This window comes from Microtus ochrogaster, unplaced genomic scaffold (assembly GCF_000317375.1).
Source record: "Microtus ochrogaster isolate Prairie Vole_2 unplaced genomic scaffold, MicOch1.0 UNK3, whole genome shotgun sequence".
Taxonomy (NCBI): Eukaryota; Metazoa; Chordata; class Mammalia; order Rodentia; family Cricetidae; genus Microtus; species Microtus ochrogaster.
The window spans coordinates 13,313,295-13,338,599 of NW_004949101.1; the positions used below are offsets into that span (position 1 = coordinate 13,313,295).

General features: G+C 40.1%; 1 protein-coding gene across 2 annotated transcripts in view; it reads left to right on the plus strand.

Moving 5' to 3' along the window:
* Nucleotides 1–25,086, plus strand: part of Hao1 (hydroxyacid oxidase 1) — a 54,571-nt gene extending 29,485 nt beyond the window's left edge. Inside the window, exons 4-9 of one of the 2 annotated variants that reach the window (XM_026788443.1) lie at nucleotides 2,758–2,933; nucleotides 12,232–12,323; nucleotides 16,915–17,073; nucleotides 17,174–17,243; nucleotides 19,322–19,356; nucleotides 22,513–25,086. In XM_026788443.1, the coding sequence (XP_026644244.1) occupies nucleotides 2,758–2,933; nucleotides 12,232–12,323; nucleotides 16,915–17,073; nucleotides 17,174–17,243; nucleotides 19,322–19,356; nucleotides 22,513–22,593 (613 nt within the window). In that variant the 3' untranslated portion in view covers nucleotides 22,594–25,086. Of the gene's footprint in view, nucleotides 1–2,757; nucleotides 2,934–12,231; nucleotides 12,324–16,914; nucleotides 17,074–17,173; nucleotides 17,244–19,321; nucleotides 21,284–22,512 lie in introns of those variants that run through there. The other variant, XM_005365551.1, reaches the window with a different exon arrangement.
* Nucleotides 25,087–25,305: the final 219 nt, after the last annotated feature.

Genomic DNA, 25,305 nt, shown 5'->3' on the forward strand with positions numbered 1-25,305 from the left:
ACTCTTATTAGTTATATTATTGGTTATTTAAGCCTATTTACTTTAGTAGTTATTACTGCTGCTTGATACTAACTTACTAAAATCAAAGTCAATTCCTATGTCAGATTAAAAACTATATTAAAGGTCACCCCAGGAATAACAATTCCCTTACAAGGAAGAAGTTTGGTCTCTTTGTGACATTCATCAGCCTGGGATTGGGAAAATTAAGCTTTAAATAGTTGCATTACTATTTCTGTGTTGTCTTTTCATCCTCTACAAAATGAATATCAGAAGCTACTTTAAGGATCTCTCACACACACACACACACACACACACACACACACACACACACACACGTCATAATGTGAATAAAAATAGCATTCATGGCAGTTTCTTTGAGAGCCATCGGTAAAACACTCCATCGTGGATCTCTGTCAAGATATCTGAAAACTTTTTCTTGGCTTCTGGCTTTGAACAAAGTTTACAGTAACAACAACAAGGCTTCATTGTGCCCTGAGATGTCTGTAAGGCAGCATTCATTCAAGTGTTGATCTGCATTGCGCGGTCCAAGAATAACAACAGTCATTTATATAATTTTATCCATGTTTCTGTTTTTTCCTATCCATTTCACCCTTTCACCCACCCTTGCTGAAACACTGCGGCCTGTTTGGTGTGGGGGCAGGGATACATGTAGATGGTTTCCCTTTCTCTCCTGGTCTTAGGATGGAACAGATAGGTTGCACCTTTTCCTTTAACAACATTATTTATGTTTGAAACTTAGTATCATTGAAGTAATGGACTGAGTTTCCCTCCTAAGAACACATTTATTGAACAGAAAGCTTAATTCAATTTGAATTAAGGAGACCACAGAAGACCCAGGGCTGTGACATACTGTATAACCCTAAGAATTTTGACAAATGGAAAGCTCGGGTATTTCATCAAAAGCCAATGACTAGATGGGTATCATGTGTTTGTGGTGTTTTATGTCTTTATATCCATAAAATTTCAGGAGGATGTTCAGTCCTACTGAGAAAATTTCCCTGGATACAGTGGCTTGAGTAGTGTTGTTTGGAATTGAAAGTCCATGTCTAGGGCATGGTCTGTGCACACTAACTACTCCAGCAGAAATTTCAGCTGAAACACTCTAAAGTGTGAACTAATTATCAACCAGATGAATATGAAAAGAGGGTCTAGAATAAATTTAAAAAAAAGAAGTCCTAGATACTGCTATCTGTCGACATGCAGTTTTAGTTATGGCTTCAGGATCTCTTCCGTGTTCATTGGCAGAGCTGGTGGAGGGCAAATCAGCTGGGACTAATCTACAGAAGACACACAGCTGGGCTGTCACCCATACGAAGAACGGCTAGCTGGTCTGTTAGTGTGTAGGAGAGCAAGCTGAGTTCCAGCTAGTCCAGAAAAGACTTTTACCTGTTATTTTGTAAGTGACTTTGCAGGCTGTGGGCTGCTCAGCAACATGGAAGATGCCATTGCATATCCATATTGCCAACGATCCATATGGCGTGATCAGAACCGCAAGCAGAATGAACTTGGTCTGTAGCTTAGGAGACTGTCCAAATACAGCCAAGAATGCCACGTTAGGGCAAGATAAAGGATACCAAGTATAGGGTGATCTAGCAGTAGGGTCCTGGTCATGAGTTAGAGAACTACTTGGTCAAACTAGACCAATGTGTTAGACTAGAAAAAGGCAACAGCTCAATGTTGGCATGTCTAGGCTGTGGCTCTCTGGGAATAAAATGGAGTCACTGACCAAGTCTAAGTTGCTCTTTCTGAAGGTAAAGACTGTTGGCATCTAAGCAAGTGAGTGGAGGAGAGGAAGCCAGCAAATGGGGAGTTTTGTGAAGACAGATAAAACAGTGGGCAATTGATCCTGTGCCTGATCCTGGATTCTGTGGGGACATTCTGGGAACACAAATTCTGGGAACACAGAAACACTACATCTCAGAGTGAGTCTGCCCACACTTCCAGTTTGCTGGGTGTAATGAAAGCCCAGCAGCCAGAAAAAACACACACACACACACACACACACACACACACACAAAAGAAAGATGGTGCTTGGTGAGCATCTGTAAACCTAGGCTCTTGTCAAGATTCTCTGGAAGATCAGAGGTTGAGCCAGTAACCAGGCAACAGCTGAGTGTAGGAGGGAAAGACAAGGTTTCTGTGCTGAGAAACTCTTCCTGATTTCCATCAATGCCCACAGTACCACATATCTTATCAAAAAATAGATCCCAAATAATGCCCCTAGCTAGTTTTATTCTTGGCCATCTCATTCTGTACTTGGGTTACTATGTCTGCATAAAAGGGAACTCAAAGTGAATCAGTGTTACCTTCTAAAAGATCTTAAGGAAAGAAATGTACAAACATGAGTATATAAAAGGCCTTTGTAAACAATAAAGCACCATGCAAATGGTTTCTATTATGATGAATTTGTACAGCTGCTTGAAAATAGCATCCAGTCCATCGTCTGTAGCTGTAAACTGGCCTAAACAGGAAATGTTTGAACATGGCCGCACATTGATCCTTCAGACTGATTTGTCTGAATGAACACACATACACGTAAATAAAGCTTTAGGTGGCCAGTTGGAATCACATGGCTGCAGTTAGAACACACTCCCACCTCAAGCCCTAGAGAATTTGCAGACAATTAATCCCTAAGTGATCGAGCAACTTATCAGAAAAGGAGCACCTTACCCCTACTTATTTTCCCCAGGTCAGACAGAAGCTGTCTCTAATACCCATTTTATGTATCTATTCTAGGATGAAGAACTTTGAAACCAATGATTTGGCATTTTCTCCTAAAAGGAATTATGGAGACAACAGTGGACTTGCTGAATATGTGGCACAAGCCATAGACCCATCTCTCAGCTGGGATGACATCAAATGGCTCAGACGATTGACATCGCTGCCTATTGTTGTAAAGGGCATCTTGAGAGGTTTGTCATTTCTCTCCTTTGCTGTACACTGATTTCATGCTCATTTTTGGATATGGTTATGGTAGCATTTTAGAGAGTGTAACTGACAGGAAAATGTGGTATTACAAATTGAAAGATGTTTCAGCTCCCAATTATTTTTTTTCAAAAGATTTCTTATTATTCGTGTATGTACATACATCTTCATGTCTGTCTGCTGTTTGCAATCACTTTCCCTAAGACTGTCCCTTCTACCCCCAGCATCACCCCCTTCCTTTATACACATGTGGATCATCTGGCCCATTTCTCCAGGTGTTCACACTATTGCATAGAATAAATAAAGTGTTTTCTAGGTAAAATGCTCATTGTTTTCAGTGAGGCTGCCTAATGAGACAGCTCAAAAAGCAAGACCAGGAGAGCAGTGTTTGAAAGGAAGCTATTCATACATGTAAAGTTTATCCTGTCTAGTTTTTCTTTAACTGTTTATTTCACTTATTTATCAAACAAAAATCATCTCTATGACTACAATAGTATCAAATAACACCTATGCTCAGGCTGGATTGGAGGAAGAACTGAAGAAGATCTGGGAAGTCAAGTTCTCATTGATTCACAGGCTTTCACCCAAAAGTCAGATGGATGGACTGACATTTCCTTTCTTTTCTTTTTTACCAAAGAGCAGAGACTATGTTTTCAGAAATGTGAAACAATGGCTAGCTGGGAAGCTCTAGAAGAGGCATCCACCCTTACAACCATTTTAAAAATTGCATTTTAATGAATGCAAATTGGAATGCAAGATGTAATCGGTTACTGTGGTTAAACTCTGCCCTGGGAGAACATTAACAAAGCCCCACACGGGTGCTTCAGACAGGATTTGGTCTTCTCTGGGACTCACGCTAACAAACAAATAATATGTATGAGCAAAGGCACAAAACTTCACAGAGTTTTTTTTTTCTTTTCTTTTCACTTTCTTCATGAGTTTTTGTTTTGAAGAAACCCTTTTCTCATTAGCTCTTTTTACAAATACTAGGTTAAGAAGTCCTTAAGGTATATTATTTCATTATCCTTGGATTACTTTCCAAGTGTTGACGTGTATCTAAAATACTTTATTTCTTAAACCAATGCAAGTTACTGTAGGCCCAAGTGCTTGAGGTTAACTCTCATGGATTTGACTTTGGCTTTGGTAATATAATGAGGAATGTAAGATAGGATCACGACAGCAGCCCTCGGTGATATTACCTACTCACCATTGTCTTAAACACTCAACTCATGTAAGGGCAAAAGTACAACTATGGAATGACACATTGTGTTCCCTGAGGATTAGTGAAAATGTCAAAGATTTGTAAATATTTTGCCAAACAGGAACATTTTGACCCTTTAAATAGCTTTTTGGTCTTGGTTCATAAAATAAATAATTAAGTTAAAAAGTAAAATGCAGAATCATGAGCAGATTTCACAAGCCATTAACAAATAGGAAACCTTTTATCTGATCATGTTTCTTCCTGTCTTACACACTAGTAATAAAGTCAGAGCAAACTATTTGGTCATTTGCCCAATAGCCCCACAATGTCTAGAGAATGTGGAGGCTTGCTCTGAAGGATCAAGATGTCAGACTTTCTTACAGTAAGATTTCTTCAAATGGAAGACCCTCTCTAATCTTATTATGGCTAGGGTATGATCTTATTGTTCCAATGCATTCAACAAATGACATGGCTCTTGTCCAACTTTTACTCCCCGCTCACCTCTGTAGCACCTATTCCTTGTCACTGTATAGAAAAAAAATAGCAGTTTATGTTTATCTGAGGGTTCAACCCAAGTCTCAACATTCGACTCCTAAATAGTAGTTCATGTTATCTGAGGGTTCAACATGAGTCTCAAATGATTCCTTTCCTCCACAAGCTTATATCATATGGATCACTGCCTTCACTGGGTGCTTTAGGACATTGAGACACAGAAGGGAAATGACTCCTAACATGGCAGGTCAGATACTTGAAGACAATGGGAGTCTGCACGTATGCTCAGCTCTGGACTTATAAAATATGACTTTTTTTTAAACACATTTTGGTTTGATAGCTAGATAACCAGAAACAGCTATAGCATGTCAAATACATTTTTGGCTACATTTAGACTTTTAACACAATAACATATTATATCTCCTTATTTGAAAGAAAAGAAAATATAAGCGCTGTTACTGCAGTGTGAAGTGTGGTGGCATCTGTCAGTCACAGGTGACTATATGTTAATAAAGATTACTACAAAATTCCAGTTGCTCAGTCGGAAGACCACATTTCAATCTTTTTTTCCTAATTTTTTAGCATGCAAGATATTGGGTTCCATTATGGCATTTTTTTGGTTGGTCTTCTTCCCTAATTCTCTCTCCCATCCCCTTAGTCTCCTTCCTACCCTTCTATGTCCATCTCCCTCCTTTCTGGTTATATAGTATAAATTCTATTTCTTTCCTTCTCTTCCTCAGCACCTCCTTGCCATGTTCCCATGCTTTCCTTTTTTTTGTGGTTTATACCCATATGCATAATATATATGAACACTGAAGCCAGCCTCTGCGTTTGAGAGAGAACACACTTGTCTGTCTTTTTGAGTCTAGGTCACCTTGCTTAATACTTATTTTAAGATGCAACCATTTTCCTGAAAATTTAATTTTTCTCAACAGTTGAGTAAAATTCCATTGTATGTATATAAATAAATATATATATTATGTATGTATATATGATATGTACATATATGTGTATGAAATTTTCATTATCCATTTATGACAGCTAGACTGGTCCCATTTCTCCACTGTCATGAATACAGCAGAAATCAACACGGGTATGCAAGTATCTGTGTGCTAGGATATAGAACCCTTTGGGAATGTGCCCATGAGTGGCTTAACTGCATCACTAGGTGCTTCCATTGGCTGTGTTTTTATTTTCTGAGGACTCTCCACACTTTCTCTCCATGGGTCTGCATTAGTTTCCACTGCCCCATCAGAGAATACGTGTTTCTTTTTCTTTACATCCTCTTCATACCTGTTGTCCTCGGTTTTCTTGATGACAGTCATTTTGACTGGAGTGGGTTGGACTTGTCAAATAGTCCTAATTTGCATTCCCCTTCTGGCTAGAGGACTAGAACAATTTAAAATACTTATTAGCCATTCATGTCTTTTGTTTGAGAAAGGTTTCTTTCGTTCATCAGCCTATCTTAATTGGGAGTTTTGTTTGTGTGGTACTTTAAAAATTATTATTTATTTTTAGCTAAAATTTTATTTTATGTGTATGGGTGTTGGGTGTTTTGAGTTCATGTGCACTCGTGTACTACATGCATGTAGTTCCTGCAGAGGTCAGAAGAGGGGGCAGATAGGGTGGAGTTCTAGACAGATGTCAATGGGTGATGAGAATCCAACCCAGGTCCTCTGGAGGCTCAACCAATGCTCTCAACTGCTGAGAAATCCATCCAGCTCATGGTACTTAAACTTTACAATTTTTTGAAAAATATATTCTAGATATTAACATGCTATTTAAAGTATAGGTGATAAATATTTTTTCCCTTTCTATGGGTTGTCTTCCTAATTTGTCTTATAGAAACTTATAATTTCATGGAGTTTCATTTGTTAATTCTAATCCCTGGGCTTTTCCCTGTGCAGTTGAAGTTCTGTTCCCCAAATCATTGTATGCACACATATATATGCACATATATTTTATTTATATCTATAGAAACTATAGATATTGTAGTCACAGAACAGAGTGTAATTGTAAACTGTCCTAATGCACAGAGATTCATACTGGGAACAATAGAAGGCAATATTGAATAATATTGGACAAGTTATGTTTCTTTTATCAAGTAAGTGGGGCTTATTCTTGCTGCAAAAGAGTAGGAAGTATTAAAATCATGTGTTAATTTTGAGGAGTAGTCATTGTGAGTCTGAGTCCATGGCCCTTCTAGAAGCCATGTAGAGTAGTAGTTCTTGTCTGGAAAGTTCTATTTCAGGGTGACATACTAAAATACTAAAATTGCTCTGGGTTATCTAGAATCTTTCTGGCTTAATCTGGTGGGTTTTTTTGTTTTTGTTTTTGATAAACAACATTTGTCATCTCAATAACCATAGTCAAACAAATAACCATTTGTTTTCCCAAATTACGTCATTTTTACCATCTCTGCTTCAAAAATGTCTTATTGTTCACTATAGTAAGTCTCGGAACTGAGATTGAAAATAAAAACAATAATAAGGAAAGTAAATCTTTCCTAATAATTATAATAAAAAACTAATTTTATTCAGAAGAGAGTATTATTTTTTTATATATTTATTTTACATCCTGGCTGCTGCCTCCCCCAATCTTCCCCTCCCAGCCTCCCTCCTCCATCCCCCCTCCTAAACTCCAATCTTTTCTTCTTCTGTCTTTATCCAAGAAAGGGCAGGTCTCTCATGAGTATCAATATATATAAAACATGGCATATCAACTGGGCTGTGGTGTGCATGCATTTAATCCCAGAACTCGGGAGGCAGAGGCACGTGGATCTCTGTGAGTTCAAGGCCAGTCTGGTCTACAGAAAGAGTTCCAGGACAGGCTCCAAAGCTACAGAGAAACCCTGTCTCAAAGCCTGCCCCTCCTCCCCCGCCAAAAACAAAAACAAAAACCAAACAAATATCAAGTTGCAGTAAGGCTAAGCACCTCCCCATCTATTAAGGTTGGCAAGGTGACCCAGTATAAGTAAGGTCCCAAACGCCAGTAAAAGAGTTGGAGACAACCCCTACTCCCGCTATTAGGAGTCCCACAAGAGGACCAAGCTACACAACTATCATTCAGGGTACATAGGTCAGTCCCATGCAGACTCCCTGGTTGTTGGTTCAGTCTCTGTGAGCTCCTATGGGCTCAGGCTAGTTGCTTGTGTGAGCCTTCCAGTGGTGGTGCCACCTCTGACCCTCTGGCTCCCATGCTCCTTTCTCCACCTTCTCTGCAGGATTCCCAAACTCTGCCTAATGTTTGGCTGTGGGTCTCTGCATCTGCCTCCATCAGTTGTTGGGTGATACTTCTCTGATGACAATTGGGCTAGCCACCAATCTCGACACAGGAGATGGCCAGTTCAGGCTATTTATCCACCATTGCTGGGAGTCTAACCTGGGGTCCTTCCCATAGGCTCCTGGAAGATTCCCCTGTGCCACTGCACCTTTATTTTGAAATGGTTTTTCTATGTTTGCTTGTAGCAGTTTAGTGTTTCTGGTTTTAAATTAAGGTCTTTCATTCTCTTTGAATTATTTTCTGTGTGAGGGCAGGGCATATGGATTTAATTTTATTCTTCTGTAGATAAATATCCAGTATTACCAGTACCCTTTTCTGGATTGGCTGTACTTCCTGTAGAGTTAATGGCCTTATCTGTGTGAGCATTTCCTTCATCACAGAAAGTTCTATTGAACCATACATATAGACATTTAGAGCCACTTAGTCCAGGCAGCTTACTGGGAAGGTCTTGTGTCTCCTCCGTTCCTGGAATTCAGGGTGGGTCACTATGCCCAGCTGGCATTTACATGAGTCCTGGGGATTTGAACTCTGATTCTCAGTCTCACATGACAAAGTGCTTTATCTGTTGAGCTATTTGCCCAGCCTCACTTCTGAGTTGCTTAAGAGGAAAAGTAGCACATAAAAGAGAGGCATGGAACACTAAAAGTGTATACCTAAAAGTAGAAATGAAATAACTGAGTGATTGAATGTAAGTCAGTGACACATCCTCACGTATAAAAGAACAATGAATAACAGGACCAAAAGAAGATTATAGTCAAGTAGATGAGTGATTTATGAATGATTTTAAAATGACAAATATCTAACTGACATACATACATTTTGGTTTGAAAACACACAAAGAAAGGAAATGAAGAAAGGGTTAGAACAGCTATGAATTTTGGTGACATAATCATTAGACTAAGAAAACAAATCACACCTTATCGTAGATGAAATGTCAGAAAAATAAAATGTATATAACGAGAGAAAAATCCAGGCAAGAATTCATTTCGAAGGACTACAGGCCAGGCCAGACTCTCAGCTGTCTTCAGATCAACAATGGATTCCAGCAAATTAGGAAACCGTCTGTAAGGTTCTGTGGGGGAAACAATTGCTCAATTTAGTGTATTACAGCTCATCCAGTGATTATGCAAACAAAGGGATCAGTCAAGGGCTGCCAGTTTGCTTCTCACTGATCTGTCTTTGGGCAGCTATGCATGAGTGTACTACAAACAAACCATAAACCAAATGAGAGCTTATATCCATCTGTTTGTAAGAGATTCAAAGCAGAGAAAACAAGACAATGGAGGCAGGCATTGAGGCCAGAGAGTAACTACTGCAGAACAAGAAGACAGAGGTCTCTGGGCAGCAGACTCAAGGGAGGAGATAGGGGACTCAAAAGAGTTAGCTAGAATAAATGGAAAGATTTGAGGATATAACAAAGTCTCATAATAACTGAGACGAAAGACAATTAAAATTCTAGGAAAGTCAAATAATGTACCAAAGCACGGACGTCCAAGTAGGAAGCAACAACAGAATGCAAAGGAAGAATGGCGGGTGATGGAATGGGAAATGACCAACGTGTTGGGAAGCCATCTTGAAATCCTTCTCCCTCCACAATTTCAACAATTTTCTTTAAAAAAAAAAACAATTAAATTATGAACAGATGCAGTGCTGTCATTTTTCTATCCAGAAGATTGACAGTTTTCATTGCTGCCAATAATCTGTCATAGTAAGTAATACTCCAGTAATATTGAGATGACTCACCCAGTAATGTCAAACAGAACTCTTAAATTCACCGAAAGAATAAGTTTAAACCAGTCACTCATTTGAAAAGAAAATAAACAATTTCTCTTTTTAAAATGTTTTTGGGGCCGTCAATCAAAGCTTAGGCATGTTAATTTTGTTTTATTGTTTAAAATATATAGACAAGTAATTCTTCTATTTTTACTTTATATGTATGTACTGTTTTTGTGTCATTTCTCCCTTTACTCGCCTCCCTCCAAACACCCTGTGATGCTCCTTTCAAACTCATAACCTCTTTTTGTTTAATTAATAAGTCTGCACACACACACACACACACACACGTTAGAGTTTCTACCACTGTGCTAAAATATTAAAAGTACTGTGGGGAGGAAAGTGTTCATTTCAGCTTCCAACTCCACGTCACAGTCCATCATGAAGGGAAGACAAGGCAGGAACCTGGAGGCAGGAGCTGAAGCAGGGTCATGGAGGAAGGCTTCTTAGTGGCTCGTTCCCCATAGTTTTCTTATTATCCTGCTTTCTTATATACCCCAGGACCACCTGTCCACGGGTGGCATCACCCACAAAAGGACTGGAACTCCAACATCGATCATCATTCAAAAAAATGTTCGACAGGCCTGCCCACAGTCCTAGGTGGAGGAGTTATTTTCTCAGCTGAGGCTTCTTATTTTCAAACAAAGCTAGCTCACCTGCGTAGCTTTTAGGGCTCCCACTTGTTATTTGGATGTGACTGTTTTCCTTGATTTCAGGCTTGGGAAAGATGGATTCTCATAGCAGTTTCTAAGTCAGAGTCTCAGATACCCACTGGTAGTAATGACAGTTACAATGGTAATAGTGTTACGTTCAACAAAATACTATATGCAGTAGAATTTTTTCTTACAGGTCCACAGGAGAGAGTCAGGGTTCAGCATAGATGGTTTCTGGTCAGAGCTCACCTCATCTCTTTCTGCAAAGAGACAAGAAGTCAGAGTTTCATGGCGCTTCTTCCTATAAGGGAAAATAATCTCCTTTTTGAACCTCACTTTTATGAATGTATCCAGTCTTAATTACCTATCGGAGATTCTGTCTCCAAATATTATCATATCAGGTAATAAGGTTTCAAAAGAACTTGGCAAGGAAAGAGGTACCGAGACCATTAGACATAGGTATAACATCAATATATACCCATATTTTAAAAGAATAGTATTATTATCATTATTGAAATATTTGATTTTAGTATTACATGGCATGTAGTGGAAATCTGTGTAGCAAACAAAAATTAAAGCAATCAGAATTACAAATGGTTGCGCATCTTTTATAATTTTTCTTAATCAAGACAACCTTTTAACCCCATTGCTGAATTGGTACATGTGTTCATTTTCTGAATTTATTTGCTTAACTCTCAAAAGTCAGATATTCAGGACAAAACCAAGCAAATTGGTTTTACTTACTATTACATTTAAGAACTAACAAAATGGGAGCATCCTATAAATCATAGTTTAGAAAACAAAATTTAACAATTATGTTTGCTGCTTAAAAATATTATTCTCTTTTAAAGCTGGGTTTTCAGAAATCAGTATCATTGAAGCACCATTAGTAAGTTATGGTTTTAACATCATATTTATAATGCATTCCATTGTACAAAATTCAATTATATAACAAACAGCAAAACAGTTACTGAATTTTCAGTTGTGTATTAAATTGTATTAAATACTGTTTGGAATAGATTTGTTGATTGGTGGCTGCTATGATAATGCTTGTCACATACATGCTATTTTATTTTCCATATTGTAAAATGATACTTTTGCTAAGTGGTAAAACTGATGTGATTTTATTAATTAAAAATAGCTAATATGGACTGTAGTAGAGACGGCTCAGTGCTTACTGCTATCACAAAGGACTTGAGTTCATACCTGTAACCTTAGCTCCAGTTCCAGGAGAGTAAACGACACTCTCTTTTGACCTCCCTGGGCACCCAAATTCATGTGCTGCATATAAGCCCATGCAAGCACACACATATACAACAAACAAACAAACAAATAAGTCTTAAAAAATATAAGTCGCAGAGAAAGTCAGTTTTCTTTAATGATGTGATACCTGATATATTGACCACACTCCAGGGCAGGTCCCATGCTCAGTAAATGGTCAGCTAACACAGACTGAACTGGATTAGAGAGGGGATGAGGAGGGAGAGAGAAATGAAGAGGTCGGCAGGTAGGGAAGTGAGGAAGAATCCGGGAGGAGTTAGTGGAAGGGGGTTAATATAACCAAATACATTGTATGAAATTCCCAAATGACTAATAAAACATTATAGAATACATAATGTTAGCAAGTCTTCACAAAGATAAACTCTTTATGACAATTTACTATGTCCTCATAGTTTTATCACATATTAAATTAATTGTTTCACCTGTTAATTTTAGAAGGAAATGTTACCCCTAATATTTTAAATGTAATGACTGGTGTGTTTTAATGAAAGTGCTAAGGAAGATTGGAAGGAGTGAGGCCCTCCTCCCTCTACAGGGATGCTGGAGTTTGGAAGTCCAAGCCTTTGGTCCAGTTTTCATGGGATGATGCTTTGTTTTTTCCAGGCGACGATGCTAGAGAAGCTGTGAAGCATGGTGTGGACGGGATCTTGGTGTCCAATCACGGGGCGAGACAACTGGATGGCGTGCCAGCTACTGTGAGTTTCCACTGGGATTTCTTTATTTATCTTTGGAAAATCAGGGCTCTATATGCCTACTGTGTGTGTGTGTGTGTGTGTGTGTGTGTGTGTGTGTGTGTGTGTGTGTGTATCATTTACAATAAACTGCAAGATGTTATGTGAGATCTCAGATTTTCAGTGGTACAAGAATTATCTAAATTAGCACACATAATTATTTTTAACTAGTCCAAGATTGTCTGTTTATAAACTCATGAAGAAAAGCCCTTCTGATTAGTAAGGCAGGGATTGTTCTTGTGGTTATTGTAGGCAATGTATGAGCTGGAGAAGAAGAGAGGCGATACAGACATGGCAGTTCAAGGCAAATGAAGGCATACACACTTGTAGGGATCATAGAAGCCTCTGGAGAGGAAAAATTCAACTTAGTAGTAGTGAATTGTTGTTTCCTTGAACCAGCAGGATGATTTGGTGAAGTTTGCAGACAACGTGGGTTCATTTTACAACAAAGTACAAGCTAGCAGGGAGCCCTGGTGGGCACAGGGCTCTCCCACAGTGTGACCCAAAGCACTGGAGGGTGTGGGCAGTCAAGTCTGCACACAGTGGGATTAGCAGCCTAAGATTTGAAGTCATAAAGCTGGAGGTTGTAAGCTCCTGCTGACGTAGACCTAGTCCCACAGACACGGAATTCTGGGTGATATTAAGGGTGGCCTGCAGGTTAGAAGGAGTGGAAGGGAGGGAGAAGTGACTCAGAGCTCAGAGCGTCTGACCAGATTTATGCCTCACTTGTGCACGAAGACACAGACTTAGTGTGCGGGCCAAATTAAGTTTGTTTTCAAAAAACAAAATATAAATTTTCTGAAATCAAATCTAACTAGATTTTAAGGGGAAAATATCTAAACGGTGTGGTTTCTTTTCTTCTGGCCAAGGGCATATGGAAACTTATCTAAAAGGGCTTTCTGAGTTGTGGTCTCAGAGACTGTTTGAAAAAAAACAATGCCCCCTCCTTTGGCCGCCTGTGTGCATGAGAGGACTAGCTTGCTTCAGCTTTGCCTCACGCTTAGAGCCAATCTAAGGCCCATGATGATGATGAGAGCAAGGTATGAATGCTCCCAGTCTTTGGCAACTGGTGTTTTCTTTCCCTTGGTATATGGGTTTTGAGGTGAGCAGTCAACGACTTAAAAGAAGGCTATGGCATAAGCCTTTACACTAGACGCATAGACCGCCTTACCATCCTGTGGCCTTCATAACGTCAGAAGGCAGGGGACGCGCCCAGGATGACATCATGTGAGGAGTTTTGAAACCGAAGGCTTGAGTTTGAGTTATTTCTTGTTTTCTTGCCTTCTGTAATGTGTGAGAGACAGAAGGGCCAGTCTCTCAAACTCTTATGCCCAAACTTCTTCTGGTATTATGTTGGTTCTCTAAAGAATTTGTCTGGATTGTACGGTTCTATATTTTTCTACTTCCCGGCATTCCCTTGTATAGAGAAATATTGGCCCCTTGAATTTCTGGACCAGGAATTTAACTTCAGTTTATCGTCACACACTGTTCTCTAGCCTGTGTGAGTCCTTCGAACATTCTCTTTTATAAATTTTTTTTTCAGATTTGCATTGCATTTTGATGCCAACTAAACCCCAACAACTTCCAACTTACAGATATAATGTTCTTTCCACAGTCAGTTTCTCCCCTGCCAAACCCTTTCAGTGAATAAGCATTTGAGCCATTAAGTTGCTGACTCTCAAACTGAGTCCTTAGGCATGTTCTGTACTATCTAAGAAGTGTTTTATTTATTTATTTATTTATTTATTTATTTTTAAATTAATTTATTTTTTTATTTTTTTTTAAAATTTATTTATTCATTAAGGATTTCTGCCTCCTCCCCGCCACCGCCAGGGGAGTGCTTGGAGCTAGAGGGGCGCTCAGTGGTAGAGTTCTTGCCTAGCATAGAGGAGACCCTAAGTTCAAACTCTAGCACCAGTATGACAGAAACACAAAATGAATTGTAAAAGCATATCTCATCCTTAAGAGGTACTTGGCACATGAACTGGCTTTTGTGGCATAACAAACAGAACTGAACTTACTGGCTGAAACATTATTTATGTCCCAGTTTTATTCAGTTGACGTTTTGGGTTGAGAACTGTGAGGTGGTGGGGTCTGGGCGTGGCTGGGCTCAGTCCCGATGGTATGGGGTCAGCTGCTTGTGCAGCAGACCAGCCTGGTAGAGGATAATCTCACTGTCTCACATCTCCCAGTGGCTCAGGTTGGTTTGTTTTCATGTAGGGGCAAATTTCTTAAAGGGTCATGCCAGGTCTTACGATCTAAGCTCAGAGGTAATGCCTTCTTAGAATCTCTCCTGTTCCATTGGTGAACGCTAGCCACCATTCAGATCCCTACCCCATCGCCCCTTTCCCTAAGGATGCCCCAGGGAGCATAATCCCACTACGAATCGAAGAGTGGGTGGAGCAATTATTGGAGCCATTTGGAGGCTTGCTGAATCTCTGGAGGGTGATTTTCTGATTGCACTGGGTAGCAGCCCTGGAGGGGTGTGAGTTGTGGTCTGAGAGAGATTCTGAAAACTGAAGAAGTTACCTCTGCTTTAACTGCAGCACCTTGTTAACGTCCAGCTTCTTTGATTGGAACATTTGAGTGTCCTTCTTCAAGAGAGTAACGATGGATGCAATACTGATGCATAGGAAAGGAAAATTGGAGCCCTAAATAGGGCCATACCTATTGGGCTTGTCTGCTCTATTTTATCCATTCTTCCCAGATCACTCTGTTTTATGTGGTGTGTGCCTAGGGAAAGTGCAGCTCTGGGAAGAGAGGAAAGTTAGAATCGCTCAGTGTTGGATGGGACCTACCTGTCCACAGACACCGAGGCACAAGTGCGGCCTCTGTTCTATATTCTAGGATTCGTATCTTAAGTGTCCTTATTAGGGTACTTTTAGGCCAAGTTAGGCACTGGAAATAACCTAAACAGACTTGATTTGTGTGACTTTGAAAATGTGTATTGAACCCAAGCTAGCTAATATTTTTCTTTGGTTCTGGTTTCAAATGGGGAAATATGCTTAATTATGGCTTGCATCATGGCTTGGAAATTGTAGCATTTATATGTTGATGTAACTCGCCTGAATGTAAAAGGGGACTATGTATAGGTAAGCGAACGTATGTAAATGGATCCGAAGCATGTTTGGCAAGGGATGGAAGCCAGAAGGGAAAGGGGAAAATTGCGCTACCTGCCAAACATTTAGGGACCACTGGCCAAGGATTGCCTCCACTTCCTCCAAATTGTAGCTGTGTTTGGTTTTCAGCCTTTTACATAAAACTCTATTTAAGTTCAGCCACTAAACTTTGAGGAGAGAAGCAGGAAAGCCTTTGAGTGATTTCAGCACAATTATTTCTGGAAAAAGAGCAGCTTAAGTGTGTGGTGGCTTTCACAGCCTACAGGAGTGGACTCAGAACTTCATTTCAGACCGAAACACTGTGGGGCAAAGGTGAAATATTTCCATATTTTCACCTATATCTAATGAACTAGTTGTATTGCATACTACTGTAACTTTGGGGGCAGGGAGAGGGGAGCCAGTTATTTAAACTGACAGTTGTTCCCTTAAAACATCCTGCTACTAGGATCTTCTGGTTCGGGCTTGGAACTAGCTTGCTGGCTGGGTTATAAGTTTCAGGTTCAGCTAGGCGAGGTTTAGACATCTCTGCCTCTTAAATAGTCTCCCTGGGGTCCAAACTCTGTGGGAACAAGACTTGGGGATCCCTATCTCATGACAAATGACAGAAAGGCAAACCTAAGGAGAAATAGTTGACAAAGCTATTCAGGCTGGTGCCCACAGATGGCCTTCAACCTCCTCTGCTCACATGTGACTACCAAAGTGGGTCATAGAACTAAAGTCAGCATCAAGGCGGATGTTAATATGCTCTATTTGAATGGGAGAAACTATATAGATGTCTTAGAAAGGAAATGCATTCAGAGAAGTATGGGGGTTACTGAACAATACTGTAAGCCACCACCTCACCTTTGAGAGGTTCCTGTGTTCTCTATGGTATCTTAGCGCATTGACAATGGCCAATTTAGACAGGGCTCTTCCAGGGTCACATGGTCATTTTCTGTAACTGTGGGTAAACTGCTTTCATCATTGCCTAACGCTTATCTGGATATAAAGTTTGTTAGAAGAGGAACTCAGAGAGGGGTCACGCTTGCACACTTTATACACTACTGCTTACAACACCTACCATCAAACTCTGGTAAATAATGTCAAGAATACTGTATTCCAGTAAGATACTTCACATACTCTTATAAAAGAAGGAACTATGGAAGATTGAGTGATTCAGAATTATGTTTATTATTTTTAGACATAATATTTGCATGTAAATATCAGGAATAGAAAAATGAATGCCAGACTTTGAAGACAGAGGTTGCTCAATTCTGAATTCACATGAGTTCCCAGTTCCTAGCATTGCATTGTTTTCTTCTTGGAGAAATGATTCCGTCATCGACCTTAACCTCTTTTCTCTCTGAGCCTGAGTTGGATGGAGGTGAAATTGAGCAGATTCTTTTTTTTTTTTTTTTAACACAAACAACATCACATTGTCTTCCTTTTCCCACTAGATTGATGCCCTGCCAGAAATCGTCGAGGCTGTGGAAGGGAAGGTGGAAGTCTTCCTGGACGGAGGTGTAAGGAAGGGCACTGATGTTCTCAAAGCTCTGGCCCTGGGAGCCAAGGCTGTGTTTGTGGGGAGACCCATCATATGGGGCTTGGCTTTCCAGGTAATTGGAGGAGGAAATAAGCAAATACAATAAAATCCTTTAATAGTGAAATAGAACTGAACTAGCTTACTCAATACTTTAATATCTTATACTTGCATAGGGAGAAAAAGGTGTTCAGGATGTCCTTGAGATCCTGAAGGAAGAATTCCGGCTGGCCATGGGTCTCAGTGGTAAGTCTCAGCACTCCATGATGTTATGTCACCACAACACAACCACTGACAGACAAAGCTTAATTGAAGAAAACAATTATTTGAGCTCGTGGTCTCAGAGACTTTCAGCCCATCACCATGGGGAAAGTATTGTGGGCTCATGGCAGAGACTGAACTAGGGGCTAAGTTTTAACCTTGGGGGGGGCTTTGCCTTAGTGACTACTTCCACCATCTCGTTCCCACCCACCTCTGAAAGGCTCCACAGCCTCCAGCATGGCTCCTCTCCTGGGAAATAGGCACTGAAAACAGGAGCCTGTGGAGAACACTCCCGATTCAAATGACAGCAGGTTCTTATCCTCATTTACTGCTGTTGTGTTTTCTGTGGGATTTAAGCCAGGCTCCTTGGAAAACAAAAGATATCAAGGGGAACTCAACTTGCAGTTGGCTTTATATTTATGGCTCCGAGGCCCAGCACTCCTGCACTGGTGGATTTACAGTGAGCCTCGTTACTTAACCTTCAGCTTTGACAAACCCATCAGTGAGGTCTTTGTGAGCAAGAGGACTCTAATGGTAGGAAGAGCATCATTCTTTTTTCTCACTTCTTGATACATGACTGCATAGATCCAACTGGCCAGTCAGTTCTACCTCTTGACTGAGCACCAGGTCAAACTCTACCTGTTTAAAACCATGCCCCTAACTCTCTGTTAGACCTGTGCCACCTGCAGCCCCTCACTTCCAGTTTGCCCTCATGCCAAAGGTTCATTTGCTCTGGCTTGAACTCTCAACACTTGCCTCTTCTTTCACATCGTGGTATTCATAGGAGTTGCTCATTACAGTGTAATTTGAATCTGATCCCCTTCATCACACCCACTGCCCCCAAGTGGCTGTCCCATTACTTTTGCAGTGGATATTGGGGTCTGCTTCTCTAACCTTGTCTCCCTGCCTTCTCCCGTTCTCCTTTGATCACAGAAACAAGGGTAGTCGTTTAAAACATTAACTCATGTTCCTCTTGGATCAGAACCCTCCAATGACTCTGGACTTAACTCGGCATAGATGTCAAAGTCCTTACAATAGTTTTCAAGGGCCTTGTTACCCTTCCAGGACCAGCTTTTACCCATGCTGTCTCTGTTACGGCACCAAAGCTTCATTTGCCTCTTAAAGGTTCCTTGATTATCAGACAAGTTCCAGCCTCACGGACTCTGTGCTGGATCTTCCCTCTCCCTTGATGCTCCTTAGATATGTGCATGAAAGGTTCCTCCACCCTTTAATCTTTCATGTACATTTTTCATTCACAAAGGGACCACCTTGACTGCTTACCTATCTCCGAGTTCCAGCTTTCTTCCCTGTTCTTGCATTCTTTTTCCTTAGAATCTCTCACTGTTCATAAGTCATCTGTCACACAACTTATTTTTTTTAAACAACACATATTATGTATTTTATGTTTTCCCTCTAGAATACAAAATGTGTGACGGGGGATCTTTCCATCTTTTATCTCTGCTGGGTTTGCAGCGTTTAGAGTAGTGCCTGGCACACAATAAATGTTTGTGAAAAGAATTAGTAAGTGTTGTGTTTACTGTGGATTGCTTAGAGTTTGACTCAAAATGGACCTTTAGCTGATGAGGAAGAAAAGCTTCGAGTGAGTTACCAGCTTCCCCATTTGACACTGAAGTGAGATTCATTTTCTGTGAGCCACAGGGTCCAAATAACCTTGCTAGCTACAACTCCTGAGATTTTCTCCCTGCTACCGTGCAACCCGAGGTTGCCGGAACCTTTAGGAGAAGAATGTCATTCTGTGAATCCTCACTACACATTTTAATTTGCTGCAGACATATCCTAAACGAGAGCTTTCAGACGCTGGCTGTCTATTAAATGTGGCAGAAAGAATACAGTCTTTGTGCTAATAAAAATATGTGCCAGTCATTTTGTATTAAGGACTGTTTAGGTAATAAAAATGGTCTCATGCCACATAAGATTTGGCAAGCCTACCTTGAATCATAAACCTTACATTTGTCAAGTTTTACATTCCTTGGGAAAAACGATTACCTGCCTGATTATTATTGCATTCATTTCATATTAAATGTATGCATTATTTTTTTCAGGGTGCCAGAATGTGAAAGTCATCGACAAGACATTGGTGAGGAAAAATCCTTTGGCCGTTTCCAAGATCTGACAGTGCACAATATTTTCCCATCTGTATTATTTTTTTTCCAGCATGTATTACTTGACAAAGAGACACTGTGCAGAGGGTGACCACAGACTGTAACTCCCCACTTCAATACAAAGGGTGTCGTTCTTCTCCAACAAAACAGCGATCCTTTTTCGTTCATTGCTTTTGACTTTTCAATGGGTGTCCTAGGAACCTTTTAGAAAGAAATGGACTTGCATCCTGGAAATATATTAACTGTTAAAAAGAAAACATTGAAAATGTGTTTAGACAACGTCATCCCCTGGCAGGCTTAAGTGCTGAGAAACAAAAGATATCCTCTGGTAAAATTGGAGGTAGTGGGCTGAAGGAAAAGATAATGACCTCCCTGTTTATTAACCTGTCTTATGTGTAGATTTCCTTAAGACAGTGCTTCTTACACTATGCGCTGGGCTGTGAAATGCTGGAAATGCCCAAAGAAACATGACGCTTGGATCTGCCGTGTTGAGAAAACAGCACTAGGTAGAATTGAAATGAATGTTGGTAATTTGTGATTTTTCTAGAGACTTTTTGACTTTTAGCACCTAGGTCTCTGAAGGTGTATTTCTAGCCATGTATTGAGTATCTGAATATATCTGAATGCTGTGTGGCAGTCACCCCATTTGAAAAGGATATGTCTTGTCTACTTGGGCCATCATGAAATAATTTTCATTTTTGAACTCTGTATACTCATTCCATTTTTTGAGGTATTGATTTCCTAGCCCCCCTGAATCTTTTTCAATCCTCCTCACTTATAACCACATTTAGGGTCAAGTATGTATTTTGTGGGGTTCATGGTGAATAAAGATAGGGAACTTTTGCTCAGGAGGATGCCCCCCCCCAAAAGCCATTTCCTTTTACCACAATAATTTCCATAATTGTCAATGTTGCCTTCTTGGTTTTTTCTGTTTAATGCCATTCTTCCTTGGACATGGGGCAGTGGAGACACTCTACCATGCCAACTGAAGACCCTATGAAATGCCTATGGTTCTCACTTGCACCTTGCCCTTCTTAGACCCATGCCCCAGGACTTGCACAGTGTGGCACAACTTGACTCCATATATACTCCACTTGTGTCATTGAATGTCACTTAAAAGACACAGTTTTTGAAGGTAAAATTGTTAGTGTTTTAAATACAACAACCAAGTAGCATCAAACCCTGCACATGGAAACCCTTCTGGACACTGTGAAGGTAATGACACAGGGCTGTTAGTTTTAGTCCCAAAGAGAGATTTCTGCAACAGGAGGTACACTTGGCTTCTGCAGTAATTCTGTTCAAATGTTATGGAGTGTTGAATGAAGTCACTGAGAAAGAGACTTGCAGTCTGAAAAGATGACTGTGATTTCACTTTAGGATTTTGCTTATTGTCTTGTGATTTTCCTCCATTCGACTTCTGAATCCCAGGTCACTGCTAAATGATAGCAGTGTGGACACAGGTTTTCCTTTTGAAATTATGCCTATGTTTGATTAAAACAAGCAATCACTTATTCTGATAAAAATGGGAAGAATTAGCTTTCACCTTTTCTCCAGCTGTGGAGGAAACGTTATCTTCATATTGTACCATGCTGTCCTTTCTAGTTAATCAGTGAAGAAGTAATCCCTACTGATTAGCAAATATATTTTTTTTGCTGTTAGTGTACAATATGCATTGTGGCTGCATTGCTGGGGATGCCATCCAAAAATGCTGATAGTAGTTCAGGAAGTGAAGTTCTATAAGAAAAATTTATTCAAGTAACAACAAGAATGGATGTAGATGTGTGAATTTCCTGTAACTTTTTGTAAGCTCAGAACTATGCTATGTAGATTTCTCTTCATGTCTTCAGAGATAGACTATGTCCCCAAACCCCAGGTTGGGTAAATTTTCTATAACCAAAAAGATACAGTTGTTTGGATCCGTTGGAAACAAATAAGGGTACAGGAATGGTTGAGGCAGAAATGGAGAGGGTTGATTACACATTACTTTCCGGGAGTTCTGCCATTGAACTTTGTGATTGTTTTTTCTGTTTCTGATTTCTTTTTTTTTAATTTAAGTTTATTATTTAGTACACAAAACACAAATGTCATACACGATCATGGTGTAATTTGGAGGTTTTTTTATTTAGTACACAAAACACAAATGTCATACATGATCATGGTGTAATTTGGAGGTTTTTTATTTAGTACACAAAACACAAATGTCATACATGCTCATGGTGTAATTTGGAGGTTTTTTATTTAGTACACAAAACACAAATGTCATACACAATCATGGTGTACTTTGGAGGTTTTGACATGCACATATGTATACTGTTTAATATTCATCTCTTCTCTACGTTTTTGAAAAATCTTTTAGGAGAAAGCAATAAAGAAAAGAGCTCCAAGCCGGGTGGTGGTGGTGCACACCTTTTATCCCAGCACTTGGGAGGCAGAGGCAGGCAGATCTCTGTGAGTTCGAGACCAGCCTGGTCTACAAGAGCTAGTTCCAGGACAGGCTCCAAAACCACAGAGAAACCCTGTCTCAAAAAACAAAACAAAACAAAACAAAACAAAACAAAAAAGAAAAGAGCTCCAAGAGGCTGTGCACTTGTCTGTTGTGTTACCTGGGGTACAGTGCAGTAGGGCAGTGTCCCTTAAACCACAGCCTGTATCTGAACTATTTACAAGATTGTTAAAACAGATCATTGGGGCCATTTGTAACAGCATCTCATCCAACCAGCACAATGAGCCAGTTGTTAGGTATGAACAGTAGGGAGAGACCACGTGCCACCTAGAAATACTAGGCACTCTTTGACAATCGATTCTTACTTTTTTATTTCTTACTGAGGCATAAGATGCCTATTCAGAGCATGTAAAGTGGCTAGAGCAGAAGTGTGTGTGGGTACATTTCATCCAGCTGTAGGTTCCCTGTAGATCATGATGTAGAAAATTCCCATCGCTTCTCACAGTAACCTCTCCTGAAGTAAGCATCCCTGGTGTCCAGGGCCACTGATTGCTGTTGACTGCTGCTGAACTGTATACGATACAAACCTTATGGCATGTGCTTGGGTATTTGGGGTGTTCTGTACATTACTTGTGGAAGGCATTACTGTTGGATCTATCAGTAGTTGGTTTTCGTTATTGGTCTGCAGCAGGTTGTGATCCACCATGGAGCCTTGGCACAGGATACTGATCTCTTCTCCCATTGCTGCGTGTCCGGGGTGTTCCCATGATGTGCTTTGTTCTGGAAGTAGCGTCTCCTTTTCATGAATGCAAACGCAGTATGATTTTATGCCTTCTCCAGAAAAAGCTATCCAGTTTGAACATGGAGAAAGTCATCTATGGAGATACGGCTGTCATCTGGTTCAAGAGCCCTCAGTTCCCACTCTCTGTAACATCTTGTCCTTACAGTTGTTTGTTTCTCTCATGGCTGGAAGAGTTCTCCCACCCGGCTACAGACTTATGCCTGGGGCCTCTATCGTTTGGGATGGCTGCCAACAGAAATCTCCAGAATTTCCTTTGCTTAAGCTTGCTTATATTCTGCTACCTGGAAGAGTGTGGGTGTGAAATAAACTTCCTCCTGACGACTGGGTTTGGGCACCCAGCTCTCAGGCCCGTAAGGGTGAATCCAGTGGGCCTGATGCTCCTAGCGTGCCATTTGCACGCCACATCTGTATCCTAGCTGTGTTATTCATTTGATTGTTTATCTGGCCCAAACCTTGATGTTTGGGAAACAGCTTGAAAGGGCTGCGGTCCATTAGGATAGCATGAAAGGAAGTTGTGGCTTGTTCTCAAAGAAGAAGGGAAGAGTTTTTCCCTTCTCTGTAAAATTCATAATTTATTTATGTGCACTGTGTTGCATGTAAGTCGCATAGCAACAAAATAAAGTCTGGGTATGGAAGTCTGAGGGTTTCACATTGCATAAAGATGGAGGGCATACTCTGGCTTTGTACTCGTTTATAGTGTGCACCACGTCACTTGCCAATTATAGAAAGACTGCAGGGTGGCAATTTATTTTAGGTATTATGTTAACCCAAGTGATACAAGGACATTGTTATATGTTTATATGATGGGAAACTTTCATCCATTCTAAAGAATACAATTTCCTGGCCTTATCCAAATCTAACTTGTGCAATAGGGCTCTTCTCTTTAATTGGATTGTCCATAGACAGCTGAGGGAAAAGAAAAAGATGCTTCCACGGACAAGTCATTTCCTGTTTGCTTCACTAAGGATAATTGTCCCAAACTAGATAATGATCAGGTTCCACTGAAAAGTTCCCAGATTCTTCTAAAAATCAGGAATTGGGGAAACCTAGATACAGAAATGAGAGTTGGGGTTTCTGAAAGCCACATTGCCTGATTTCCCTTTCTCCTTTGATGCAGTCTTTAGCCCAGCGTCCTACCTGTTTTCCCTCATAGAATCATTTATCTTTGGCTGATTTGTTTTCCTCTGCAGCTAAGCTTGCGTTTGTCCCCAACAGTAGTATTGATGGAGTAACGGGCAGGAAGAGCTTTTGCATCACATGCTACAGTTTCCTTAACACAATCACGGCATGAAAGCCAAGGTTAGCTTGTCAGGAAGCCCTGGATTAGGATAGTGAGGACCTAAGTGCCTGGCCCGTGAACCATAATTCAGCCCGAGACCCCCTCTAATCTCAGCTGTGAAATGAGAACCAGTGTCTGCACAGAACATCAGGTTATTATGAACATAACAGGAAGAAATAGAAGAAAATGTGGATTGTAAAACAATCTTAAAAGGGAAATCTTATTAACAATCACTAGTAATATGGGAGGTGGTTTAACAAATGCCAATGTGTCTTTTATGTTTATTGAGAATTGACTTTGCTGTATGAATAATTATCTAAAAATTTAAACAAATCAACAGAAAAGAATAAAAATTATCAAATATTTTATTGCAGGAAAATAACCTATTTGTGTTAGAGCTACCGTCTCAGAATGGGTAGATAATAGGCAGGGATGTCTTTCCTAAAACAGGGCTTTATGTTGTGTTATATTTAAATAAAATGTTCATTTGATTTTAGTGTGAATTTAGTAGAAGAGAACATGAAATATAAGAGGATATTTTTAAAATTAAACTGCTTCCCTTCTAAAAAGAGATGCTATAGCTTTCAATTCACTCCCTGTATATTTTACAATTATAAAAACTTAAGAGTCTGGGGTAGTTTTTGGCTTACGGCACACACATTTCAATTTCAGACCGTATTGGTTGACCTACGGCAGTAAATAGGTAATGAGACTCTCATACCTCTTCCTCTGTTTTCTTCCAATTTTGTGAGCAAGTTTTTACATTGTCATATACTACCAAACACATGGCTTTGTATCAGTAAGGCCAGTCCCCCACAGCAGCTCTTTCCCATCTTTCCTAGGCTCTGGTCCTTCTCTGATACACGTGGTTTTTGGATTCACTGACTAACTGTTGACTGGAAGAATGACAACATCCAATGTGCTTCTGTATGTTTAAAAATCTAGAGCCATAGATTTGTTTGTCTATGTGTCTGGCGATATCACTGACCAGCAGGATGTGAAGACAGACTGTAAGGCGTGATGTATGTGTGAGTTGTTACCAAAGCAGGAGGAAGGAGAACATGTGACGTGTGGTGTGATAACAGCTTTGGGAAGCCAAGAAGGAATGAAAACGTACGTGACACAGAATGAAGAACGTTTAGCAAAGAGAACAAAGCCCCGTGAGCCAAATAGCAAAGTAGGATCTGGTATGAAATCACTCTTTAAGGAGTTCTGGTGCCTATGTGGCATCTATAGATTGCTTTATCATTTGGACAAGTAGCATTACCCAAGTTAAGGATATTGTTTTGGTCCTAATATCCACTTATTTGTGAATACTATGTCAGCAGTCTTAGTATAAACAAGCAGGCATCTCAATTAAGAATTAAACCCTAGTAACAGACCATAGGTCTCTCCAAGTC